Here is a 21,212-nt window from a genome sequence, read left to right on the forward strand (position 1 = left end):
GACCTGTGGTTATTGGGCTTAGGGGTCCAGAAGACTTGTAGAAACTGGACCTGTGGTTATTGCGCTTAGGGGTCCAGAAGACTTGTAGACACTGGACCTGTGGTTATTGAGCTTAGGGGTCCAGAAGACTTGTAGAAACTGGACCTGTGGTTATTGGGCTTAGGGGTCCAGAAGACTTGTAGACACTGGACCTGTGGTTATTGGGCTTAGGGGTCTTGTGGTTCCTTTAACTGAAACCAGACATGTGGGATGAAAGGTTCTGTTGTCTGTCCATTTGTTCCAACAGCAGATAATAGGAGATCAGAATGGGCTCAGTGGTCAGTATTTACATCATTGACTTTTATTCAGTCAGTTCATGGATATGTTTCGGGTGATCCAGTGTGGCCTCAGGTTGTGGACGGCTGCCCAGATTGTCTCAGCCGATGCTGATTGATAGTGACAAATCACCCTGCAGTGCCTGAACTGCTGGAGGCCTGAAAGACTGAAGAGTCGTAAAACAAAGCCCAAGATAGCTGTTCACGGCTTCTTCTCCGCAACACGACGGTTAAATAAAGCTCCTGAAATTCATAAATAAAACAAAGCTGTTTACCAGCACAGTTCAGATTTTTATAGGAGTGAGGGAAGAAAGTTAGAAATGAATCAATAATCTTTGTTATGTTCTCCGATGTCTGGAAGGTATGAACTATGATAAGAATAAGAACGACCCACTGTGACCTACTTCTTGCAAAGAGGTGGTAGAAAACAAGAAAACAAGCCATCCTGCAGCATCAATACCGGCATGTGCAGCTCTTATTAACTCTATTGATCCGTTTGCTTCCTCTGAACTAGCATCTAATCTGGCGTCTCCTGAAACCTCCTCCACTCTCGGCTCACCGAGCTGAACACGCAATCAGCCTGAGCTCCACTGATTGAGAACATTGAGATGGTCTATTATAGATCAAGTGGATCTTCATCTGCTTACAAACAAGGCAGTCACTGTCAGCTGCTGAAAATTTGTTCATTCATCCGTTCGCTGTTATTCATTTTTCAGCACCACAAAAAAAAGCAGGAAAGATATATTTAACAGAAAATTACACAGAAGCTTCAACAACGAAATAGAAGTTCAACTCATTAAACAGTTCCACCCTCCAAACAGCTGTGCTCCCAATAAAAGCTGATCCCAAATGTGACCCTGACATTAGGCTTCAGACAAGCAGCTACCGTCTCACACATGAGCATCTGAAAGAGCTAGAGTTGATATTTCTGAGCAGGTTAGATGCAAGACAACGCACTTGAATCAGGAACGAGAAAGTAAAAGGAAAAACAAGAGTTTCTAAAACTGGAGCCCAAAAAAAAAAGTGCTTAAAAGCTACAGCAAAAACAAGGCTCCTAACAATCACCTGGAAGAGCTGGTCGACCCCAAAACTGCCCCCAACAGATAAACAGCACTTCAATCTTTGATCTCTGAGAGAGAGGAGAAGATCAAGCTGCTTCAGATCTGAAAACATCCACAGGTGTTTCTGTCCATCCTTCCACTGTGAGAAGACCACTCAGCGCTGTGGGTCTGAAAGGACGTGTAGCTGATCAAGAAGAACCTCACTGAGAAAAGGAGACGGACACATCAACCAAAGAAGCTGGACGATGGACTGACCGCCCCAGAGTCCAGACCTCAGCACCACTGAATGGGTTTGATTAGTTCAGAAAATCATCAACCAGCTTCTCAGACTGAGCTTTGGAGGCGTGTCTGCAGGTTCTTTGAGGAGCTGAAAGTGAGGCTCCTGAGAAGAATGAAAGCTAGAATGAAGAGATTAGATTTAGTTGTTGAGGCTTCTTGTTCTTGTACTTAATGACTGTTATGGCTGTAAATAAAGGGTGGTTGGTGACTATTGTACTGTACTGTGTACATCCACATGGGGGCAGTCGTGGGCTGGAAGTTCGGGAACTGGTCCTGTGACCGGAAGGTTGCTGGTTCGATCCCCAGCACCAACAGTCCATGACTGAGGTGTCCTTGAGCAAGACACCTAACCCACAATTGCTCCCCGGGCGCCGTGGATAGGGCTGCCCACTGCTCCGGGCAAGTGTGTTCACTGCCCCCTAGTGTATGTGGTGTTTCACTTCACGGATGGGTTAAATTTGGAGGTGGAATTTCCCGGTTGTGGGATTTAAAAAGTATCACTTAACCTGCCACTTCATTAGGTCCACCTCCCTTCATCCACACTCATTTGATCAGGTTTATGCACTTTGTGTTTCTACAATGCGGCTGTAGTCCGTCTGTTTCTCTGGACCATTACTGAGCAAGCATTATTAGGGTGGTGGCTCATGTTCACCCCAAAGTGCATCTATATGGTAAAAGGAGCTCATTAAACAGCCGATAAATGTGGATACAAGGTGGGTGGACCTCATAAAGTGGCCACTGAGCGTGAGCTGTACACATACACAATGGGCCACGAAGAATTAAGGCAGCTCTGAAGGCAAAAGGGGGTCCAGCCTTTTACTAGCAAGGGGTACCTAATAAAGTGGCCAGTGAGTGTAGAAAATAAGACTAATAATTGTGCAAATGGTAATTCAGTACAAAAGTGTGTGCAATTACTTTACTAATGCTTGTTGATATAAAAACGTGCAGCATTTAACGATACAGTGCACTGCGCTTTTATTTTATACTGAACTCACAAAAAAATAAATATGGTGGGTCGCGCTGTCGCCTCACAGCAAGGAGGGCCTGGGTTCGATTCCCGGGCCGGGCGTCCAGGGTCCTCTCTGTGTGGAGTTTGCATGTTCTCCCCGTGTCTGCGTGGGTGGAAAAATAATCACACTAAACAATTAAGCATCACACTTTACTGTAGGGCACTGTCCATAAGGCTACATGACAACTACGTAAGCTTGACATATCAACTGATAGAACCCTACATAAAGGTTTATATATACTTATTCCAATAGGCGTCATTCGTTATAAAGTTTACATTAGCCAGTTTTGATCAAAGTTAGCTAGAGTAGTGTTTATGACCTGATGCCTATTGTAATAATCATTTATAAACATTTATGTAGTGTTATGTCAGCTGTCAAGACAAGCTTATGTATGTGTTATGAACAGCTCCCTACAGTAAAGTGTCACCAGTTAAGTACATTTTATTCTTATTATTTGTTGTAATTTTAACACTATAAAGTTTGGTCAGTAGGTAACCGCTCAATCTCCACCTACAGGCGCTCTGAACGCTGTCGCTTTAGTGGCTCCCTTCTGAAAGATCCGCAAGAATTAGGGCGTGCTTCATGTAAATGATATGTAAATGAGGCGCTGGTAGGCCGGCGCTTGAACGGATTCACCGTTTGAACCAAAATCTCTGCAGGTAAGAAAGAAGCTGAGATTTTGGCGCAACTAATGAATCCGCTTTGGTGCGTGAAATCAAGCGCCGGCCTACCAGCGCCTCATTTACATATCATTTATCATTTACAGAGCACAGATTATTAAAATCAATTCTGTGTTTTCTTACGCCACTTTAATGAATAAGGGCCACTGTGTGTGTCCGATACTTCATTTATTCTTTCTCTTTTATTTTGTGACCGCTGGACCTTCTGCTACCCAGGAACAGCTGAACTGGCCCCCAGGGGACCAATAAACCTTGCTGTACTCTGAGTGGGCGGAGTTCATGTCTCTGTTGTGCAATTAGCAGCTGATGTACTGCTTTTCATTATGCACTGGACTTAGATTCAAACACGAGCCACAGAAACGATGCCGGGCTTTACAGCGACGGTGGAAAAGGCTCCGAAGTGACCTTACTTAAACTCAGGGCTGGAGCTTTTATCTCTACATCCTTTCAAGAGGCAAAAGGGTTCACTGTGGTCCACTTATAGAGCACTTAGAGCCCAGACAGCGGCGGCAGCACCTTCTGATGGAACCCAGTAACGCATACGTTGTGCACTCTTACGAGCAATTTCCTCTGAAAGATCTGGTTCTCGATATAAAACGCTGTGCGCTGCTGAAATTGCGCGCTTGAAGGAGGCCGAGCTGGATAGAGATGGTGATCGATTTTGATCATGTCTTGCTGACGGAGACAGAGACTTCAAAGGAGAATCCCACCAACCTTTCAAAGAATTATGCACAACTCAGTGTGAGGTGTAAAGAAGATTCAGAGCAGTCTGGTGTGAAACAGTTCAGATGTCTTTACAGTGGTGGTGATGGGAACCAGGGGTCGCCATAACAACACAAATATAAACATTTTTAAAGTCAATTCTTAACAGAGCATTTCACTCCAAACTGCTCTGAATTATTAAACCATTTAATTATACAGAAAAGTACCTCCCTTGTGCTTCCACTCACTGGCCACTTTATTAGAAACACCTACCTTGTGCTTCCACTCGCTGGCCACTTTATTAGAAACACCTACCTTGTGCTTCCACTCGCTGGCCACTTTATTAGAAACACCTACCTTGTGCTTCCACTCGCTGGCCACTTTATTAGAAACACCTACCTCGTGCTTCCACTCACTGGCCACTTTATTAGAAACACCTACCTTGTGCTTCCACTCGCTGGCCACTTTATTAGAAACACCTACCTCGTGCTTCCTCTCACTGGCCACTTTATTAGAAACACCCACCTCGTGCTTCCACTCACTGGCCACTTTATTAGAAACACCCACCTCGTGCCTCCACTCACTGGCCACTTTATTAGAAACACCTACCTTGTGCTTCCACTCACTGGCCACTTTATTAGAAACACCTACCTCGTGCTTCCTCTCACTGGCCACTTTATTAGAAACACCCACCTTGTGCTTCCACTCGCTGGCCACTTTATTAGAAACACCTACCTTGTGCTTCCACTCACTGGCCACTTTATTAGAAACACCTACCTTGTGCTTCCACTCACTGGCCACTTTATTGGAAACACTTACCTTGTGCTTCCACTCACTGGCCACTTTATTAGAAACACCTAACTTGTGCTTCCACTCGCTGGCCACTTTATTAGAAACACCTACCTTGTGCTTCCACTCACTGGCCACTTTATTAGAAACACCTACCTTGTGCTTCCACTCACTGGCCACTTTATTGGAAACACTTACCTTGTGCTTCCACTCACCGGCCACTTTATTAGAAACACCTACCTTGTGCTTCCACTCACTGGCCACTTTATTAGAAACACCCACCTTGTGCTTCCACTCACTGGCCACTTTATTAGAAACACCCACCTTGTGCTTCCACTCACTGGCCACTTTATTAGAAACACCCACCTTGTGCTTCCACTCACTGGCCACTTTATTAGAAACACCCACCTTGTGCTTCCACTCACTGGCCACTTTATTAGAAACACCTACCTTGTGCTTCCACTCACTGGCCACTTTATTAGAAACACCCACCTTGTGCTTCCACTCACTGGCCACTTTATTAGAAACACCCACCTTGTGCTTCCACTCACTGGCCACTTTATTAGAAACACCCACCTTGTGCTTCCACTCACTGGCCGTGATAACGTACTTAATATCTGCATATGAGCTGTACAAGTGCACTGAACATTACACATAACGACTGTGCAGTGAAATAACAAAAAGAGCATTTTATTTTTTTTATAAACCTGCATCTTCAATTTGTACAGTTGATCATAAAGTTCTATTGCTAAACAATTACTATACAAGCTACATTACATCTGATATAAATTACGCCGTTACTTCATGATGAATAACAAAAATACATTATTATGCCTTCAATCACAGGTAAGCTCTGCTCTCTTTGGTTAGCTCCGAGCACAGAGCCAGAGGATGCTGTTTACCCAGCATGCCCGGCGACATGTGGCAGTGCGTGCACGGGAACGGTCTCCGTGATGGTCTCCATGGTGACACAGGCATCCTCGGTAGCTGACTGGCCAGTGTTTTAGGGCGAGCTCGTATTAGCTGAGCGTGAGGTTCTGAGGCCTGCCGGGGTTACGATGTCCACAGCGAGTAGATGGTGAAGGCCATCAGGATGGACACCAGCACCAGGAGAACCTTCTGCAGCCACAAGCACGCGTCCAGCTTCTGCTCCAAGCGGGAGTTACTGACCATGAGGCGCATCAGCTGTGACAACAAAAGGAGAAGTGAAGGGAGGAGCTTCTGAGAGATGCAGCTAATATTGTACTGCAAGGCAGTAGTCGGTGCACATCTGGAGGCCTACATCAGTTACAGTCCTTACAGCACATCCTTCAAATCACACATGACGAGTCTAAAGGAGACAGATAAAGCCTGCAACACTACAGCGGGTTACGTAACGGGGCGCTGTACGCTCCTGCGGTCAAAAGCGTCAGTCTACTTACTGCTGTCTGAAGGTCCTGGGTGTCACCGGTAGGCGTGCTGGACAGACTGTCGCTCGGACTGCTCAAAATAGACTTGGGACTCTCGAGAACATGACACCGGAGCCTGGAGCAGAGAAACGTTTCAGCAGAACGTCAAACAAAACCACAGGACGGTCCGTCAAGGAAACTCCACTGAATCACAGTTTAAAGAAGCATCGAATCAAATTTACCAGCCCCCCCCAGTGGTCAGGACCCCATGGGCCTTGACCGAACAGGCTGTATTTGGGTGGTGGGTCATTCTCAGCACTGCGGTAACGCCGATGTGGTGGTGATGTTAGTGTTGTGCTGGTGCGAGTGGATCAGACACTTCAGGAGTTTTTAAACACTGTGTCCACTCACTGTCCACTCTATTAGATGCTCCTACCTTGTCAGTCCACCTTGTAGATGTAAAGTCAGAGACGACAGCTCATCTGCTGCTGCACAGTTTGTGTTGGTCATCCTCTAGTCCTTCATCAGTGGTCACAGGACGCTGCCCACAGGACGCTGCCCACAGGACGCTGCCCACAGGACGCTGCCCACAGGACGCTGTTGGCTGGATATTTTTGGTTCTCAGTCCAGCAGCGAGACTGAGGTGTTTAAAACTCCAGCAGCACTGCTGTGTCTGATCCACTCAGACCAGCACAACACACACTAACACACCACTGCTGAGAATGACCCACCACCCACACAGTACCTGCTCTGTGGGGGTCCATGGGGGTCCTGACCACTGATGAACAGTGTAACAGAGTATCAGAGATTGATGGAGAATGTGTTGTAAACAGTTCTAGGTAGAATCTTTTCTACACGGCATCCAAAAGCTTTTATTGTTATGATGTCAAGCTTGTAACACTAGAAGAACCCTTTTGGGTGCTATTTAGAACCCATTTCAAAAAGAATAGAACCATTTGGAGCACATTTGTGCACATTTTCATGATGCAAATAACCCTTTAATCATCCTGAGGGTTCTATGAGTGTTCATGATTTCTAGAAAGAACCATTTCCTTTACTGAAGAACCCCTGAAGAACCATCTTTTTTAAGAGGGTAGTGTGAACGCAGGGTTAGTAGGGCAGTTCTACTTTTTCCAGTTTATTAACTGTATCTGTCAGGAGCTTCTGCCTTCACTTCCCGTTTTGTTCTAGGTGGCACCAAAAAGGGTTCTTCTGCTGAGCTTCCAGCTGTTGTTTGGCCTGTGGAGAACCTCACCTGTGCTCCATGATCTTTGCTTTTGGGACGTCCTTCCAGAACTGAGCGAGTTCAGGGGACCCGGCACCAGCACCCGGCTCCATCTCCGCAGCCATGACCAGGAACCGGTCCTGAGGGGACGCCTGGAAACCTGCCCACACAGACACGTACACGTTTACATATTAGTTCAGTATTAGTTCGAGAATTTTATTCAGTATTTCATACATTTAGAGAACAACAAAGTCATTAAATGGTCGATAAAATATTGTTACCTTGACTTTTAATCTGTACTTTTTAAAGAAAGATTTATATTCATTAGAGAGAGATTAATATTAATTAAAGAGAGATTAATATTCATTAGAGAGAGATTAATATTAATTAAAGAGAGATTAATATTCATTAGAGAGAGATTAATATTAATTAAAGAGAGATTAATATTCATTTCATTAGAAAATTTGTAGACATTCCTCTGATTTTAAGCAGCAGTGTTTTTTGCGGATCCTCCCAATCTAGCTTTTGCTCACAGGGCCGATTTGAACTGGAAGCTGTTCTTATCGGAAATCTTGCGGAAGGAATTAAAAGAAGCAAAAAAAGACAAAAGCTTTGGAATAAAACACAGGAGTGATCTGAACTCCCAACATTTCAGTAGGTTTTCCATCCTGCATCAGCGGCTGCAGGGACGGGTTAAAGGGAAACCTCTGATGTCTCAATTCCCTCGTGAGAGGAGCAGGTTATTTACTTTAGGCGCTGGACAGGCAGATGATTATTTTATCACTCTTAAATTATTAATGAAAAGAGAAAAAAAAAAAAGAGAGAGAGTGAGAGAGAGGGAGGGAGGTAGGGAGAGAGAGAGAGAGAGAGAGAGAGAGAGAGAGAGAGAGAGAGAGAGAGAGGAAGAGACAGAGGAAGAGAGACAGAGAGAGAGAGAGAGAGAGAGAGAGAGAGAGGGGTAGGTAGGGAGAATGAGAGAGGGAGAGAGAGAGAGAGAGAGAGAGAGAGAGAGAGAGAGAGAGAGAGAGAGAGAGAGAGAGAGAGAGAGAGAGAGAGGTAGAGGTAGAGGTAGAGAGAGGCAGAGAGAGAGGTAGAGAGAGGTAGAGAGGTAGAGAGAGGTAGAGAGAGAGGTAGAGAGGTAGAGAGGTAGAGAGAGAGAGGGGGGTAGGTAGGGAGAGAGAGAGAGAGAGAGAGAGAGAGAGAGAGAGAGAGAGAGAGAGACAGAGAGAGAGAGAGAGAGAGAGAGAGAGAGGTAGAGAGAGAGAGAGAGAGAGAGAGGTAGAGAGAGAGAGAGAGAGGTAGAGAGAGAGAGAGAGAGAGAGAGAGAGGTAGAGAGGGGGAGAGAGAGGTAGAGAGGGAGAGAGAGAGGTAGAGAGGGAGAGAGAGAGAGAGAGGTAGAGGTAGAGAGAGGTAGAGAGAGAGAGGTAGAGAGAGAGGTAGAGGTAGAGGTAGAGGTAGAGGTAGAGGTAGAGAGAGAGAGAGAGAGAGAGAGAGGTAGAGGTAGAGAGAGAGAGAGAGGTAGAGGTAGAGGGAGGGAGGGAGAGAGAGGTAGAGGTAGAGGGAGGGAGAGAGAGAGAGGTAGAGAGAGAGAGAGAGTTAGAGATTTAGAGAGAGAGAGAGAGGTAGAGAGAGAGAGGTAGAGGGAGGGAGAGAGAGGTAGAGGGAGGGAGAGAGAGGTAGAGGGAGGGAGAGAGAGGTAGAGGGAGGGAGAGGGAGGTAGAGGGAGGGAGAGGGAGAGGGAGAGGGAGGGAGGGAGGGAGGGAGAGAGGGAGGGAGAGAGGGAGGGAGAGAGAGAGAGAGAGAGAGAGAGAGAGAGAGAGAGAGAGACTGTTTGTACCTCCGTGCAGTGAGACGATGATGTCCACACTCGCTCCCGCCTCACAGCTGCTACTGCTGGGTTTCACGCGGTATTTCTCCGGGGCCGTAGTCCGGACCTGGACACAGAACGGGTCAGCGTTAAGGGGGTTTACACCAGGGCCGATCCAAATGGTAGCCCTGACGTCACTACTGGACAGCACTCAGCGCTGTGTTGGTATCGGAAAAGAAAACGGTATGTGCTTTGATATCAATCAGCAGAATCGATCATATCCAGCTGGGGGCGGAGCCTCCACCACATGCTCACCTTGAACGCCACCTGGTTTTTGGTCACATTGTTGAGGATGATGAGACATTTCTTCTCTGTGTCTCTTGAGCCAAAACTGAGCTCCTCAGCTGGACTGAGAGAGGATAGAGAGAGAGAGAGAGAGAGAGAGAGAGAGAGAGAGAGAGAGAGAGAGAGAGGAAAGAGGAGAGAGCGAAGAGAGAGGAGAGAAAGAGAGAGAGAGAGAGAGAGAGAGAGAGAGAGAGAGAGAGAGAGAGAGAGAGAGAGAGAGAGAGAGAGAGAGAGAGAGAGAGAGAGAGAGAGAGAGATAAACATGCATAACAACATACATTAGCTTATCGCTGCTGTCAGAACAAAACCTTGTATCTCCAAAATGGAAACTTTACAGGAGAAGGAAAAAACCCACTTTACTTTTAATGCAAGTCAATGGAACCAGAATTTTTTACAGGTAATTTTGGTTTGTTTCTTTTGGTCCATTTTTCATGAAATTTACACACCAAGAAAAGGCCAACAGGATTTTTAAAATTATGTCAAAAACTGAAAAGTGACAAAAATGGAGATACGAGGTTTTCTTCCGACAGCAGCGATGCATTCATACGTGTATATGAAATGGCCTGGTTTGACAGCAGATGCAGAGGCAGCAGGGTTTTGCTGCAATAAGATCTGAATCGGAATCCCATTCTTCCAAAAAGCGGTCGTAATGGAATTATTCACTAGATTTTGGAGGGGGAAAAGCATCTGGCCATCACATGAAAGCTGACCCAGAACAGAGGCAAATCCGACAGCTAAGAGAATCGCTGAGAGGCCCTCTCTGAACCCTTCACACGCCAACGATGCATTCTGAAAACTCCTAAAGCCTGGCGAGAGGATTAAAATTCCTGCCTGCTGTTTGTAAGAACTTTCCAAACGCCTGGAATTCCTGCAGCCGTTCCAACTTCCTTCTTCCATCAGGCTGTCGTGTCATATTCATGGCGAGAAGCCTCTCTGTTGTTCCGGACAAGCCTAATTAACAATCATGCAAACAAGCTTCTCACTTTAAATCACACCTTATCTACAACAAGCACTCAGCAGATAACATCATACCTTTGATCACATCAGTGATGATTATTCCACTGATGATCGATCAGGTGGTCCTTATCGCTTTTAGTCTTCTACTAATGATTTCAATAAACTCCACAGTATTGACTGTTCTAACCTTACAGGCTTATTTTTTATTTATGACTGTTTATTTTCATCACTTTGAGTGGCTGCTTGTAGATTTCTCTCTTCTGTGAAAGAGCTCTACTGATGTGTGAGCAGAGCAAACTGCATCCCCCATCAAACAAGTCCAGACTGTTTTAGAAGCAACATCTTACTACTTACGGAAAGTTGCAGCAACTTCCTTAACTCAGCACCCAAACCACGTTCAACTTCATGCCCACAAACACTACAAGCCGTATGCTTATTCCATCTCTACAGCCTGTCCACTATCCCAACATTCTCAAGGCTTGAATTAATATTCATTAATAAAAAACGCGACCCGTGAAACCGCCTCCCGGTCCCCGCGACCCGTGAAACCGCCTCCCGGTCCCCGCGACCCGTGAAACCGCCTCCCGGTCCCCACGACCCGTGAAACCGCATCTATATATAGATGTACACTACCTATAGCTTGTACACTACGCTTTTCAGTCTGTAGACTACCTTTTCCCCCCTACAGCCTGTACGGTACCCACTGATCTAAAAAATGTATACAACAGCAAACTCTCCTCCATCCTTACAGTCTGTACACTAGCCCTCTACCCTGCATCCCTACAGTCTGTACACTAGCCCTCTACCCTCCATCCCTACAGTCTGTACACTGGCCCTCTACCCTGCATCTCTACAGTCTGTACACTGGCCCTCTACCCTCCACCCCTACAGTCTGTACACTAGCCCTCTACCCTCCACCCCTACAGTCTGTACACTAGCCCTCTACCCTCCATCCCTACAGTCTGTACACTAGCCCTCTACCCTCTACCCCTACAGTCTATACACTAGCCCTCTACCCTCCATCCCTACAGTCTGTACACTGGCCCTCTACCCTCCATCCCTACAGTCTGTACACTGGCCCTCTACCCTGCATCCTTACAGTCTGTACACTGGCCCTCTACCCTCTACCCCTACAGTCTGTACACTAGCCCTCTACCCTCTACCCCTACAGTCTGTACACTAGCCCTCTACCCTCTACCCCTACAGTCTGTACACTAGCCCTCTACCCTCTACCCCTACAGTCTGTACACTAGCCCTCTACCCTCTACCCCTACAGTCTGTACACTAGCCCTCTACCCTCCACCCCTACAGTCTGTACACTAGCCCTCTACCCTCCACCCCTACAGTCTGTACACTGGCCCTCTACCCTCCACCCCTACAGTCTGTACACTAGCCCTCTACCCTCTACCCCTACAGTCTGTACACTAGCCCTCTACCCTCTACCCCTACAGTCTGTACACTAGCCCTCTACCCTCTACCCCTACAGTCTGTACACTAGCCCTCTACCCTCTACCCCTACAGTCTGTACACTAGCCCTCTACCCTCCACCCCTACAGTCTGTACACTAGCCCACTACCCTCCATCCCTACAGTCTGTACACTAGCCCTCTACCCTCCATCCCTACAGTCTGTTCACTAGCCCTCTACCCTGCATCCCTACAGTCTGTACACTAGCCCTCTACCCTCCATCCCTACAGTCTGTTCACTAGCCCTCTACCCTCCATCCCTACAGTCTGTACACTAGCCCTCTACCCTGCATCCCTACAGTCTGTACACTAGCCCTCTACCCTCCATCCCTACAGTCTGTTCACTAGCCCTCTACCCTCCATCCCTACAGTCTGTACACCAGTCCACTGTCCATCACCCTCATACTCAACGCCCTTTGTGGCTGCTTACCTCACATGTAGTAAAGTGCCTTTAAAAGTAGTCAGGGGTTTCCTGGCCCCCCTCAGCCGACTGGAACTGTCCTGCCTTTCCAAATCGTCTGGCTTCACTCCATCGTCTACAAAGTTGACCTGCAACACAAACGAGGGCAGAATGGTCAGATCTGGCCACAGATCACAAATTTCCCCCTGTATCTCCTTCAGTAATAAAGCCCATACTGTATACAATGTTCGGGGTATTTTGGGTGAAGATGCCACAATATGGAAACATTACTCAAGTAGACTGTAGGTAGGAACTCAAGGCCAAAATGCCAAGAGGACAATTCCATATGCTTCTCACCGAGTCCCACAAACGACATGGTAATCCTAAACACAACAGTGCCCTCATTCAGAGAACGGCTGTCAGTACCAGTTGGAGAAGTTTCACTTCAAAGGTCCTCAACAACCACAACAGTCAGGAGGCCCAGACCAAAAGCGCTGAACACGCACTTGCATTGTGCTGCAATAGCAGAAGTAGGACAGATGAGGGTGAAGTGATACTTAGATGCTGAAACGTAAGAGGGTGGAGGAACAGATGGCAGCTGTGCCGGGGGGGAGGAAATGTGCCATAGGGAAAAGGTCAAAGGTCATCCGCGCCAACGAGTCGGCAGGCGTGACCGCACTGCGGCCGTATACAAGAAACCGTGCTTCTCTTATAATCACCCAGTTTGAGGGACTCTCAAAACAAAGGCTCCTAATTTGGTTCGTGGCTTGGGCTTGCAGCTCTAGGGAAAATCTTTGGTACACAACTTCTGTATCACATGGAGGTTCTCAACACTTTCATATACCTCATTCATAGAACCGTCCACGGACAGGTTCTTCAAGAAACCCAAAGCGGTTCTTCAGTGGCGCTGCTGTATGGCAAAGCAGCCCTTTAGAACTAACAGGTGCCGAAACGTGTGGGACAAACAAAAACAAAGCCATTCGAGTTCAAAGCCATCAAGGATTTTTATTCAGCATTTGATTCCAGTCAAATGCCAATGTTAAATATAGCAGGAAATCACTTCTTCATACAAACTTTCAGTTAGAAAAGATCACAGGTTTCATCCATACAGAAAAACGTGTTTTACTCAATCAAGTGTTTTAATTATCTGAATTATTAGTGTTCTGTAAAGAGAGATTAAGCAAATCATCAGTAGAGCACAAATCACTTTCTGTAGTCTTTGGTACGTCAGCATATGAGATTCCATTGCAGCATCGATTTGAGGAAAATCAACAAGAAGGAAACAAAAGAAAAGTCCCTGTTGCATAAATGGTGGTCCAGACATGAATAATCCAAAATGAAATGGACATAAAAAACAAAACGCTTAAAATAGATGAACTAAGTGTTACATGGCACTAAACTTCCCTTCTTTGACGACAAAATAAAAGCTCATGTAGAGTTTTAATGCTGAGTTGGAGTGTTAAAACGAAGATGTAACACTAAATAAGCAGCTGGAGTGTCTAAAACCTTCATACTTCCCTTTGTTAAAAAAGGCAATTTTTAAAATCTGGAAAAAATAAAAAAAATAAAAAAAAGTTGCTGAACTTCAGCATTTAGCAGGAACAAACAGGCATCATCTCAGATCCCTTAATAGGAAAAAGACACTTGATTAATGAAATGAATAATTACTTCATCAGAAACACCTTCGTCAGTACATCATTTGCAGAGAAATGCATTGATTCATAAACAATCAAATCTAGGACTTGAGGTTATTGCTTTTAAATCATTAGCTTTAAGCTGCTACATTTGAATCAGCTCTTGAAATGGAGGACAAAAAGTGAAGAAAAACGTGAACGGTAGGTAGACGTCCTGCCAGGTGTGGTGAAATGAGATGGACGCTGGAGACGAAGGTGGTGCATTCACGACCCAACAGTGCGGAACATCTCCGAGGCCCTAGCAGCCCTTGTTTCAAAACAGAGAGAGATAAAATTAGCTTGAGAAAAATCGGCCAAGGGTGATGCATCTAAATCTTACGGCATTTGTGCTGGAATCTCCCAGGAGAACTCTGCAAAACAAACAATTCATAAAGCACCTTAAAGGGGAATTGCTCAGATGTAAACACAGGCGTTCAGGGTGGTTTAGTGTGAAACGCTCTGCTCTAGAGAAACAGAGTCAGAATCGTTCACAGTGGTGGTGATGGGAACCAGACGTCACTGTCTTGTGATAGTTTTGGTTTAAGATGCATTTTAATTCACTTATTTTCGTGCATCCGTGGCAAAGCGTACATGAAGGGCATTGTGAGGCAAATAGTCCTGAAAGAGGACGCATTTACTCAGATTTATGCCTACACCATCGTACCATACCATCGCCAACATCACTCGTGTAGGTTCTCTGGTGGTTCTGGATGGTAAATAAAGTGTCTATATCTGTGTTGTAGTCATGGCGACGCCTGGTTCCCATCACCACTGTAAAGAAATCAGAGTTAGTCTCTCTACATTTAACCATTTCGTATCAAACCACTCTGAAATGACCAACATCTCAAGGAAAATTGGTGGATTTGATGTGACCCAGTATTTCGCTGCTGTTGTAAGAAAACCTTGTATCTCCATTTCGCCGTTTTTCAGTTTTTGACATTATTTGAAAGTACCTCGTCTTTGACACGGCGTGTAAATTTCATGAGGAACGGACCAAAATAAACAGCCAAAAATGACTTGGAAAGACGTCTGGTTCCATTGACTTGATTATTAAAAGTAAAGCAGGTTTTTCCTCTTCTCCTGTAAAGTCACCATTCTGGAAATACGAGGTTTTCTGAACAGCGATTCACAGAAAACAAAGCATTTAGGTTAAAAACTGGGTTCGACATGAACATACATGTTTTGTTTTCAGTGCAATCGAGGTGACCAAGCATCTACATGAACGTCTAGATAACTGGGAGCCCACATGGCCTCTTTTTCCTCACCAGAACATAAAAAACTAAACAAAAAAAAAAAAAAAAACAAAAAAAAAAAAACACAACAGTATTAGCAGGACAGTGGTGGTGAAACCCAAAAGCTTCTGCCACAGCTGAGAAACTTCAGAAGGAGATTGGAAAATTTCCCATTTTGAGATAAAACCCTGAAAGGAGATGCTTTCTTGCTTCCAACTTTGGAATTTAAGCAAGACTGGAGATTTTCCAACTCTGAGATGCCTGGATATTTTCCAACTTTGAAATTTAATCCAAATTGGAGATTTTCCAAATTTCCAACCATGACATTTAGCCCAGATTGGAGATTTTAAAACTCTGACATTTTGAACTTAAACTGGAGGTTTTCCAACTTTATTTAATCCTGATTGGATCGACTGAGTTACCCATTTTTAAAATCTTGTTCAAGTATAGCTGCCATGCGTTGGTGTCTCTTGATTAATTTAATCTACACTGTAAAAAGTCTCATCAGATCTGCTTAAACATTCTTTCATGTGGTAACAAGTAAACTCACTGGTTTTATTCAACCTAAGCAAATACACTGAATTAGTAGTTGAATAAAACTAGTTAAACCGATGGGCCACTTCTTACAGTGTAAGCTTGTCTTTCTTTCCTGAAATCCTCATCCGAGAGTTATATCCAGTGGTCCCAGTGGTCCGGTGGTCCCAAATGCACCACCTACTCTTCGTCATCGTAGTTGTGATCAATGTATGTTGGTTCTGAGGCTCAGAGTTCATACTGAAAGCATGCAGGCGAGTTTTCATCAGCTTCATTTTGTGGCATGACGAGCACAATCAGAACATGTGACTAGCTCTGTGCCAAAGAATCACACATAAAACCCCACACTGGACGTTCCTCATGACGGCTGCGAGAGCTTCACTAACAGCTTACAAGCTCAGCGATGTGTCAGCTTCACCCTTCACACACAAACACAGTCACACGAATGGACACCTCATCGTTTCTACACTCACTGTCCACTTTATCAGCTCCACTGACCGTTCAGTTCCCCTCTGTAGTTCTACAGTTACAGACTGTAGTCCATCTGTTTCTCTGATACTCTGTTACCCTGTTCTTCAGTGGTCAGGACCCCCATGGACCCTCACAGAGCAGGTACTGTTTGGGTGGTGGGTCATTCTCAGCACTGCAGTAACACTGACGTGGTGGTGGTGGTGGTGTGTTAGTGTGTGTTGTGCTGGTGCGAGTGGATCAGACACAGCAGTGCTGCTGGAGTTTTTAAACACTGTGTCCACTCACTGTCCACTCTATTAGACACTCCTACCTTGTCAGTCCACCTTGTAGATGTAAAGTCAGAGACGACAGCTCATCTGCTGCTGCACAGTTTGTGTTGGTCATCCTCTAGTCCTTCATCAGTGGCCAAGGGTCGCTGCCCACAGGACGCTGCCCACAGGATGCTGCCCACAGGACGCTGCCGGCTGGATATTTCTGGTTCTCAGTCCAGCAGCGACACTGAGGTGTTTACAAACTCCAGCAGCGCTGCTGTGTCTGATCCACTCAGACCAGCACAACACACATCAACACACCACCACCACGTCAGTGTTACTGCAGTGCTGAGAATGACCCACCACCCAAACAGTACCTGCTCTGTGAGGGTCCATGGGGGTCCTGACCACTGAAGAACAGGGTAAAAGGGGGCTAAAAATGTTAATAGTTAATAGTAATTTAATAATTAACTGAGCATAATAAATATAATAAATAGTGACATTATTAGATTTTAAATACATTTTTTTAATTCTTGAAGCCCAATTCACTTTAACTGTGCCTGACCTTCACTGCTACTGCTAGCCTGTTAGTTTCCAGACTGCATTTTCAACACTACAACCTCCTCCAGTCTGCAGGCAGTGTTTACATCACTGTAATCCTTCCTGCAATTATAGTCCCTCACTGAGGTCAGTCGTACTGCCCTGCCTGCCTCCAGCCTACAGAGATAACGCCAGACTGGGTCAACAGTCACAGCACAGCCACACGTCAGCACAGAGGGGCTGAAGGTTCGAGCTGAAGGACAGCAGTGATGATGAGGTTTAGGGCTTTAAAATGTCACTGGACGTCATTAAAAGCTGGAGTGGCTCGAATTGACTGCTTCCAGTACAAACCGCACAGACTAAACTCTAAATTACTGGACACGTCTTTTCCACCGGAGTTCATTACACAGCTAATCATCGCCTAATCGCTGAAGCCTGCGCTGCTTCCGTGGCTTAAACTGAATAATTTACCATGTTCACCGTTCAATGTAAATCATATTTGGGCAAATTCAGGCTTTAAGTTTATTTAGAGTTTATTTTTCATGAGGAATTTCAACTAAACTGTACATCTAGAACAATCAGTGGGACGGCTTCCTCACAATCAAGACACACACACACACACACACACACACACACACACACACACACACACACACACACACAAAAAAGAAAAAAAGGACAAACCATCCGCCGTGTAAAAGGACCACCCCCACCCCTTCGGATCCTTTAACATTTCTATTATCGATATTTTCCTCCCATCTGTACACGAGACTCGCACACAACAGGAGCTCATGGTCAACCAAACAAGCTGTGAGCAGAGCATGTAGACCTACAGAAGAGGTGGGTCTATAAAAATCACGTGCGCTGTTCACTGCTGCGGACAGTTTAGCGCCAGGTTTGCGGTCGTCCTGCCACATTGAGCTGGTGTGAAATGCAGTCGTGGCACAAAACAGTAAAGTTTCCGCTTCTGGTGGGTTGGGTGGCTTTTAAGCGAACCTTGGGCTGGAGGTGTCTGCTCGACCTGGCAACGCTGCTCACCCAAGATTTTATAAATAAATACATACCAAAAAAATAAAAAAATAAAATATAATAATAATAATAATAATAATAATAATAATAATAATACAGATGACACCGATACGTTGAAAACAGGTTTGATCACCAGAGAGGGGTTTCAAGTTAATGCAACCGGAAATTAGATCTTCCCATCTGCACCACTATAGAGTTGAAAGGGTTTATCTACGTGGAAACGTCCTAAAACTCTAGTTGCACTCTTGTAAACAGCAACACTGCAAGTTTCCTAGTCTTCACAAAATCACCGGCTGTGACGGTCTTTTAAAGTCTTTTCAGTCTTCTAGTGTCTGCTTAGCATTAGATTAACTTCTTGTACTACAACCAAGAATTTCTTCCCTGTGCCGTTTTGAAGAGGTTACTTGTTGTATGGGGGTGACAGGCTTAAAAACAGGAAAACTGGGCACTGGCCACCAAAAAACAAAACATTTTCCATGTGTGGCTTTAAAAAAAAGATAGTATGACTGCTACATCGCTGAAGATGAGCTGATCACGTGCTGTCAGTTTTAACAGAACCAAGTAAAAGAGGAATATAAAAAAGGGGAACTCCAAAATGTCTTTATCTTAAACATGCACAAAAATATTTCCTTATCTGGCTCCACTCGCATATGAACCTGAGTGAGCTCCCATTCTTAATCCATAGGGTTTAATATGATGTCGGCCCACCCTTTGCAGCTATAACAGCTTCAACTCTTCTGGGAAGGCTTTCCACAAGGGTTAGGAGTGTTTATGGGAATTTCTGACCGTTCTTCCAGAAGCGCATTTGTGAGGTCAGACACTGATGTTGGACGAGAAGGCCTGGCTCACAGTCTCCACTCTAATTCATCCCAAAGGGGTTCTATGGGGTTGAGGTCAGGACTCTGTGCAGGCCAGTCAAGTTCTTCCACACCAAACTGGCTCATCCACGTCTTTATGGACCTGCTTTGTGCTCTGGTGCTCAGTCATGTTGGAACAGGAAGGGGCCGTCCCCAAACTGTTCCCACAAAGTTGGGAGCGTGAAATTGTCCAGAATCTCTTGGTGCTGAAGCTTTAAGAGCTCCTTTCACTGGAACTAAGGGGCCGAGCCCAACTCCTGAAAAACAACCCCACACCATGATCCCCCCTCCACCAAACTTTACACTCGGCACAATGCAGTCAGACAAGTACCGTCTCCTGGCAACCGCCAAACCCAGACTCGTCCATCAGATTCCCAGACCGAGAAGCGTGATTGGTCACTCCAAAGAACACGTCTCCACTTTGTTATAATCCCACTGACAGTGGACTGTGGAATATTTAGTAGTGAGGAAATTTCACGACTGGACTTGCTGCACAGGTGGCGTCCGATCACGGCACCACGCTGGAATTCTCTGAGCTCCTGAGAGCGACCCATTCTTTCACTAATGTCTGTAGAAGCAGTCTGCAGGCCGAGGGGCTCGGCTTTATACACCTGTGGCCATGGAAGTGATCTGGAACTGAGTGAATACTTTTGGAAATATTGCGTATCTGACCAAGAATGCTAAAACAAGTGTGGGACGTGAGCAGCCAGACAGCTCAAAACTGAAGCAGGAATGGGAAAAACCCACTGTGACTTGACTGAACTACATTCTAATGCGATGTCAGATAATCTGGCGCTAACATGGCTTTCAGTGACTGGAAGCTAATATTAATAGTCTGGGGAAAAAAGTCCAGGCTGGTTCTGGTTTGTGAAGCAGCTCGTACCTTTTTGGGTCGGAGGGCTAGCTCGGTGTTGAAGCTGGACTCCAGGCTTTCCTTACACTCAGACTCCGTATCCTTCACCTCGCTCTCGTCTTCGCTCACGATCGGCCCATTTTCGCTGATTGGCGACTGGAAGTCGTCGTCCGGGAGGGGAGGGTAGCTGTACTTGAACTGGTCCTACGACACGAACAGGACACTCCAGTTAACACTTCACTCACAATTCAAATCAGTTATAATGCATCAGCGTCTTCAGTCCCGCTACAGTGATGTTCTACCTGGTCCAGCATGTTCAACAGGCTTTACTGTGAAACCTACACTGATGGTTCTTCAAGGGTTCCTTAGTAAAGGATGAGCATAGGAACCACAAACACTCAAAGAAACCATGTCTTGATTAAAGGTTCTTTACGTGGTCAAAGGTTTCTTCAGGTTGAGGGATAAGGTGCTGTGTTTTTGAAAAGGGCTCTATACAGCACCAAAAAGAGTTCTTCTATTGTTATGATGTCAAGGCTATAACAGCAGAACTCTTTTTGGGGCTAAATGGAACCCTTTTTAAAAAGGTTCTACATAGAACCATGTAAAAAGTCTCCATCAATCTGAAGAAGCCTTTAATGACGCTAGGAACTCTTTAATCACGCAAACGGTTCTATATACGGTGTCCATGGTTCTATATTCAACCACTTTCTTTAATAAAGAACCATCTTATCTTAAAAGTGTGTAGGCTAAATATGATTAATAGTAAAACGACCACCATTGCAGTTTAATCAGGAAAAGATTTTTCACATGTCCAAAAATCTATTGATTTTTATAAATATTTATTTTTTATATAACCATTTATTTACTTGCTTTAAGATCAGGCATATTATTCTAGAATAAATAACATTTAAATTCAATTTAAAAAGTAATTTTATATATATATATATATATATATGCGTGCTTTGGTACTACAGTACGGACTCTAGCAGCTGAATGTTGAATACGCTGAAGTCTATTTAGAGCTTCTCCAGGAATACCAACGACAAGGGAATTGAATCCAAGCATGAGGTTGTGAACGCAATTCGGTCAGTACCATAAATATACTGAACTGTCCTTGTGGTTGAAAAGCAACCACTCCTTCCAGAAGCCTGGGCAGAAACGAGAGTTAAGAAATCAGTCAATAGTTACTGTTCATTAAGGTCAAGGCCACTTTCTAGAGACCTGGACTGATTGCTGCATTAATCTGTGGAAACTGTTACTGGGGTTCCACAGGGCTCTCTCCTTGGGCCAGTGCCTTTTACTGTGTATATTAAGGAAACAATTACAACTAAAACCATTTTGGATGTCTAA

The 21,212-nt window shown here is 45.1% G+C and overlaps 1 protein-coding gene across 1 annotated transcript in view; it reads right to left on the reverse strand.

The window, feature by feature from the left end:
- Positions 1-5,499: 5,499 nt before the first annotated feature.
- mospd2 (motile sperm domain containing 2) overlaps positions 5,500-21,212 on the reverse strand; it is a 32,357-nt gene continuing 16,644 nt past the window's right edge. The window contains exons 9-15 of the mRNA XM_037539009.1: positions 19,893-20,066; positions 12,453-12,571; positions 9,571-9,664; positions 9,286-9,382; positions 7,479-7,608; positions 6,257-6,359; positions 5,500-6,020 (exon numbers count right to left, since the gene is read on the reverse strand). Coding sequence (XP_037394906.1) covers positions 5,889-6,020; positions 6,257-6,359; positions 7,479-7,608; positions 9,286-9,382; positions 9,571-9,664; positions 12,453-12,571; positions 19,893-20,066 — 849 coding nt within the window. The 3' untranslated portion in view covers positions 5,500-5,888. The remainder of the gene's footprint in view (positions 6,021-6,256; positions 6,360-7,478; positions 7,609-9,285; positions 9,383-9,570; positions 9,665-12,452; positions 12,572-19,892; positions 20,067-21,212) is intronic.

The sequence above is a fragment of the Pygocentrus nattereri genome, chromosome 6 (genome assembly GCF_015220715.1).
Source record: "Pygocentrus nattereri isolate fPygNat1 chromosome 6, fPygNat1.pri, whole genome shotgun sequence".
Lineage (NCBI taxonomy): Eukaryota > Metazoa > Chordata > Actinopteri > Characiformes > Serrasalmidae > Pygocentrus > Pygocentrus nattereri.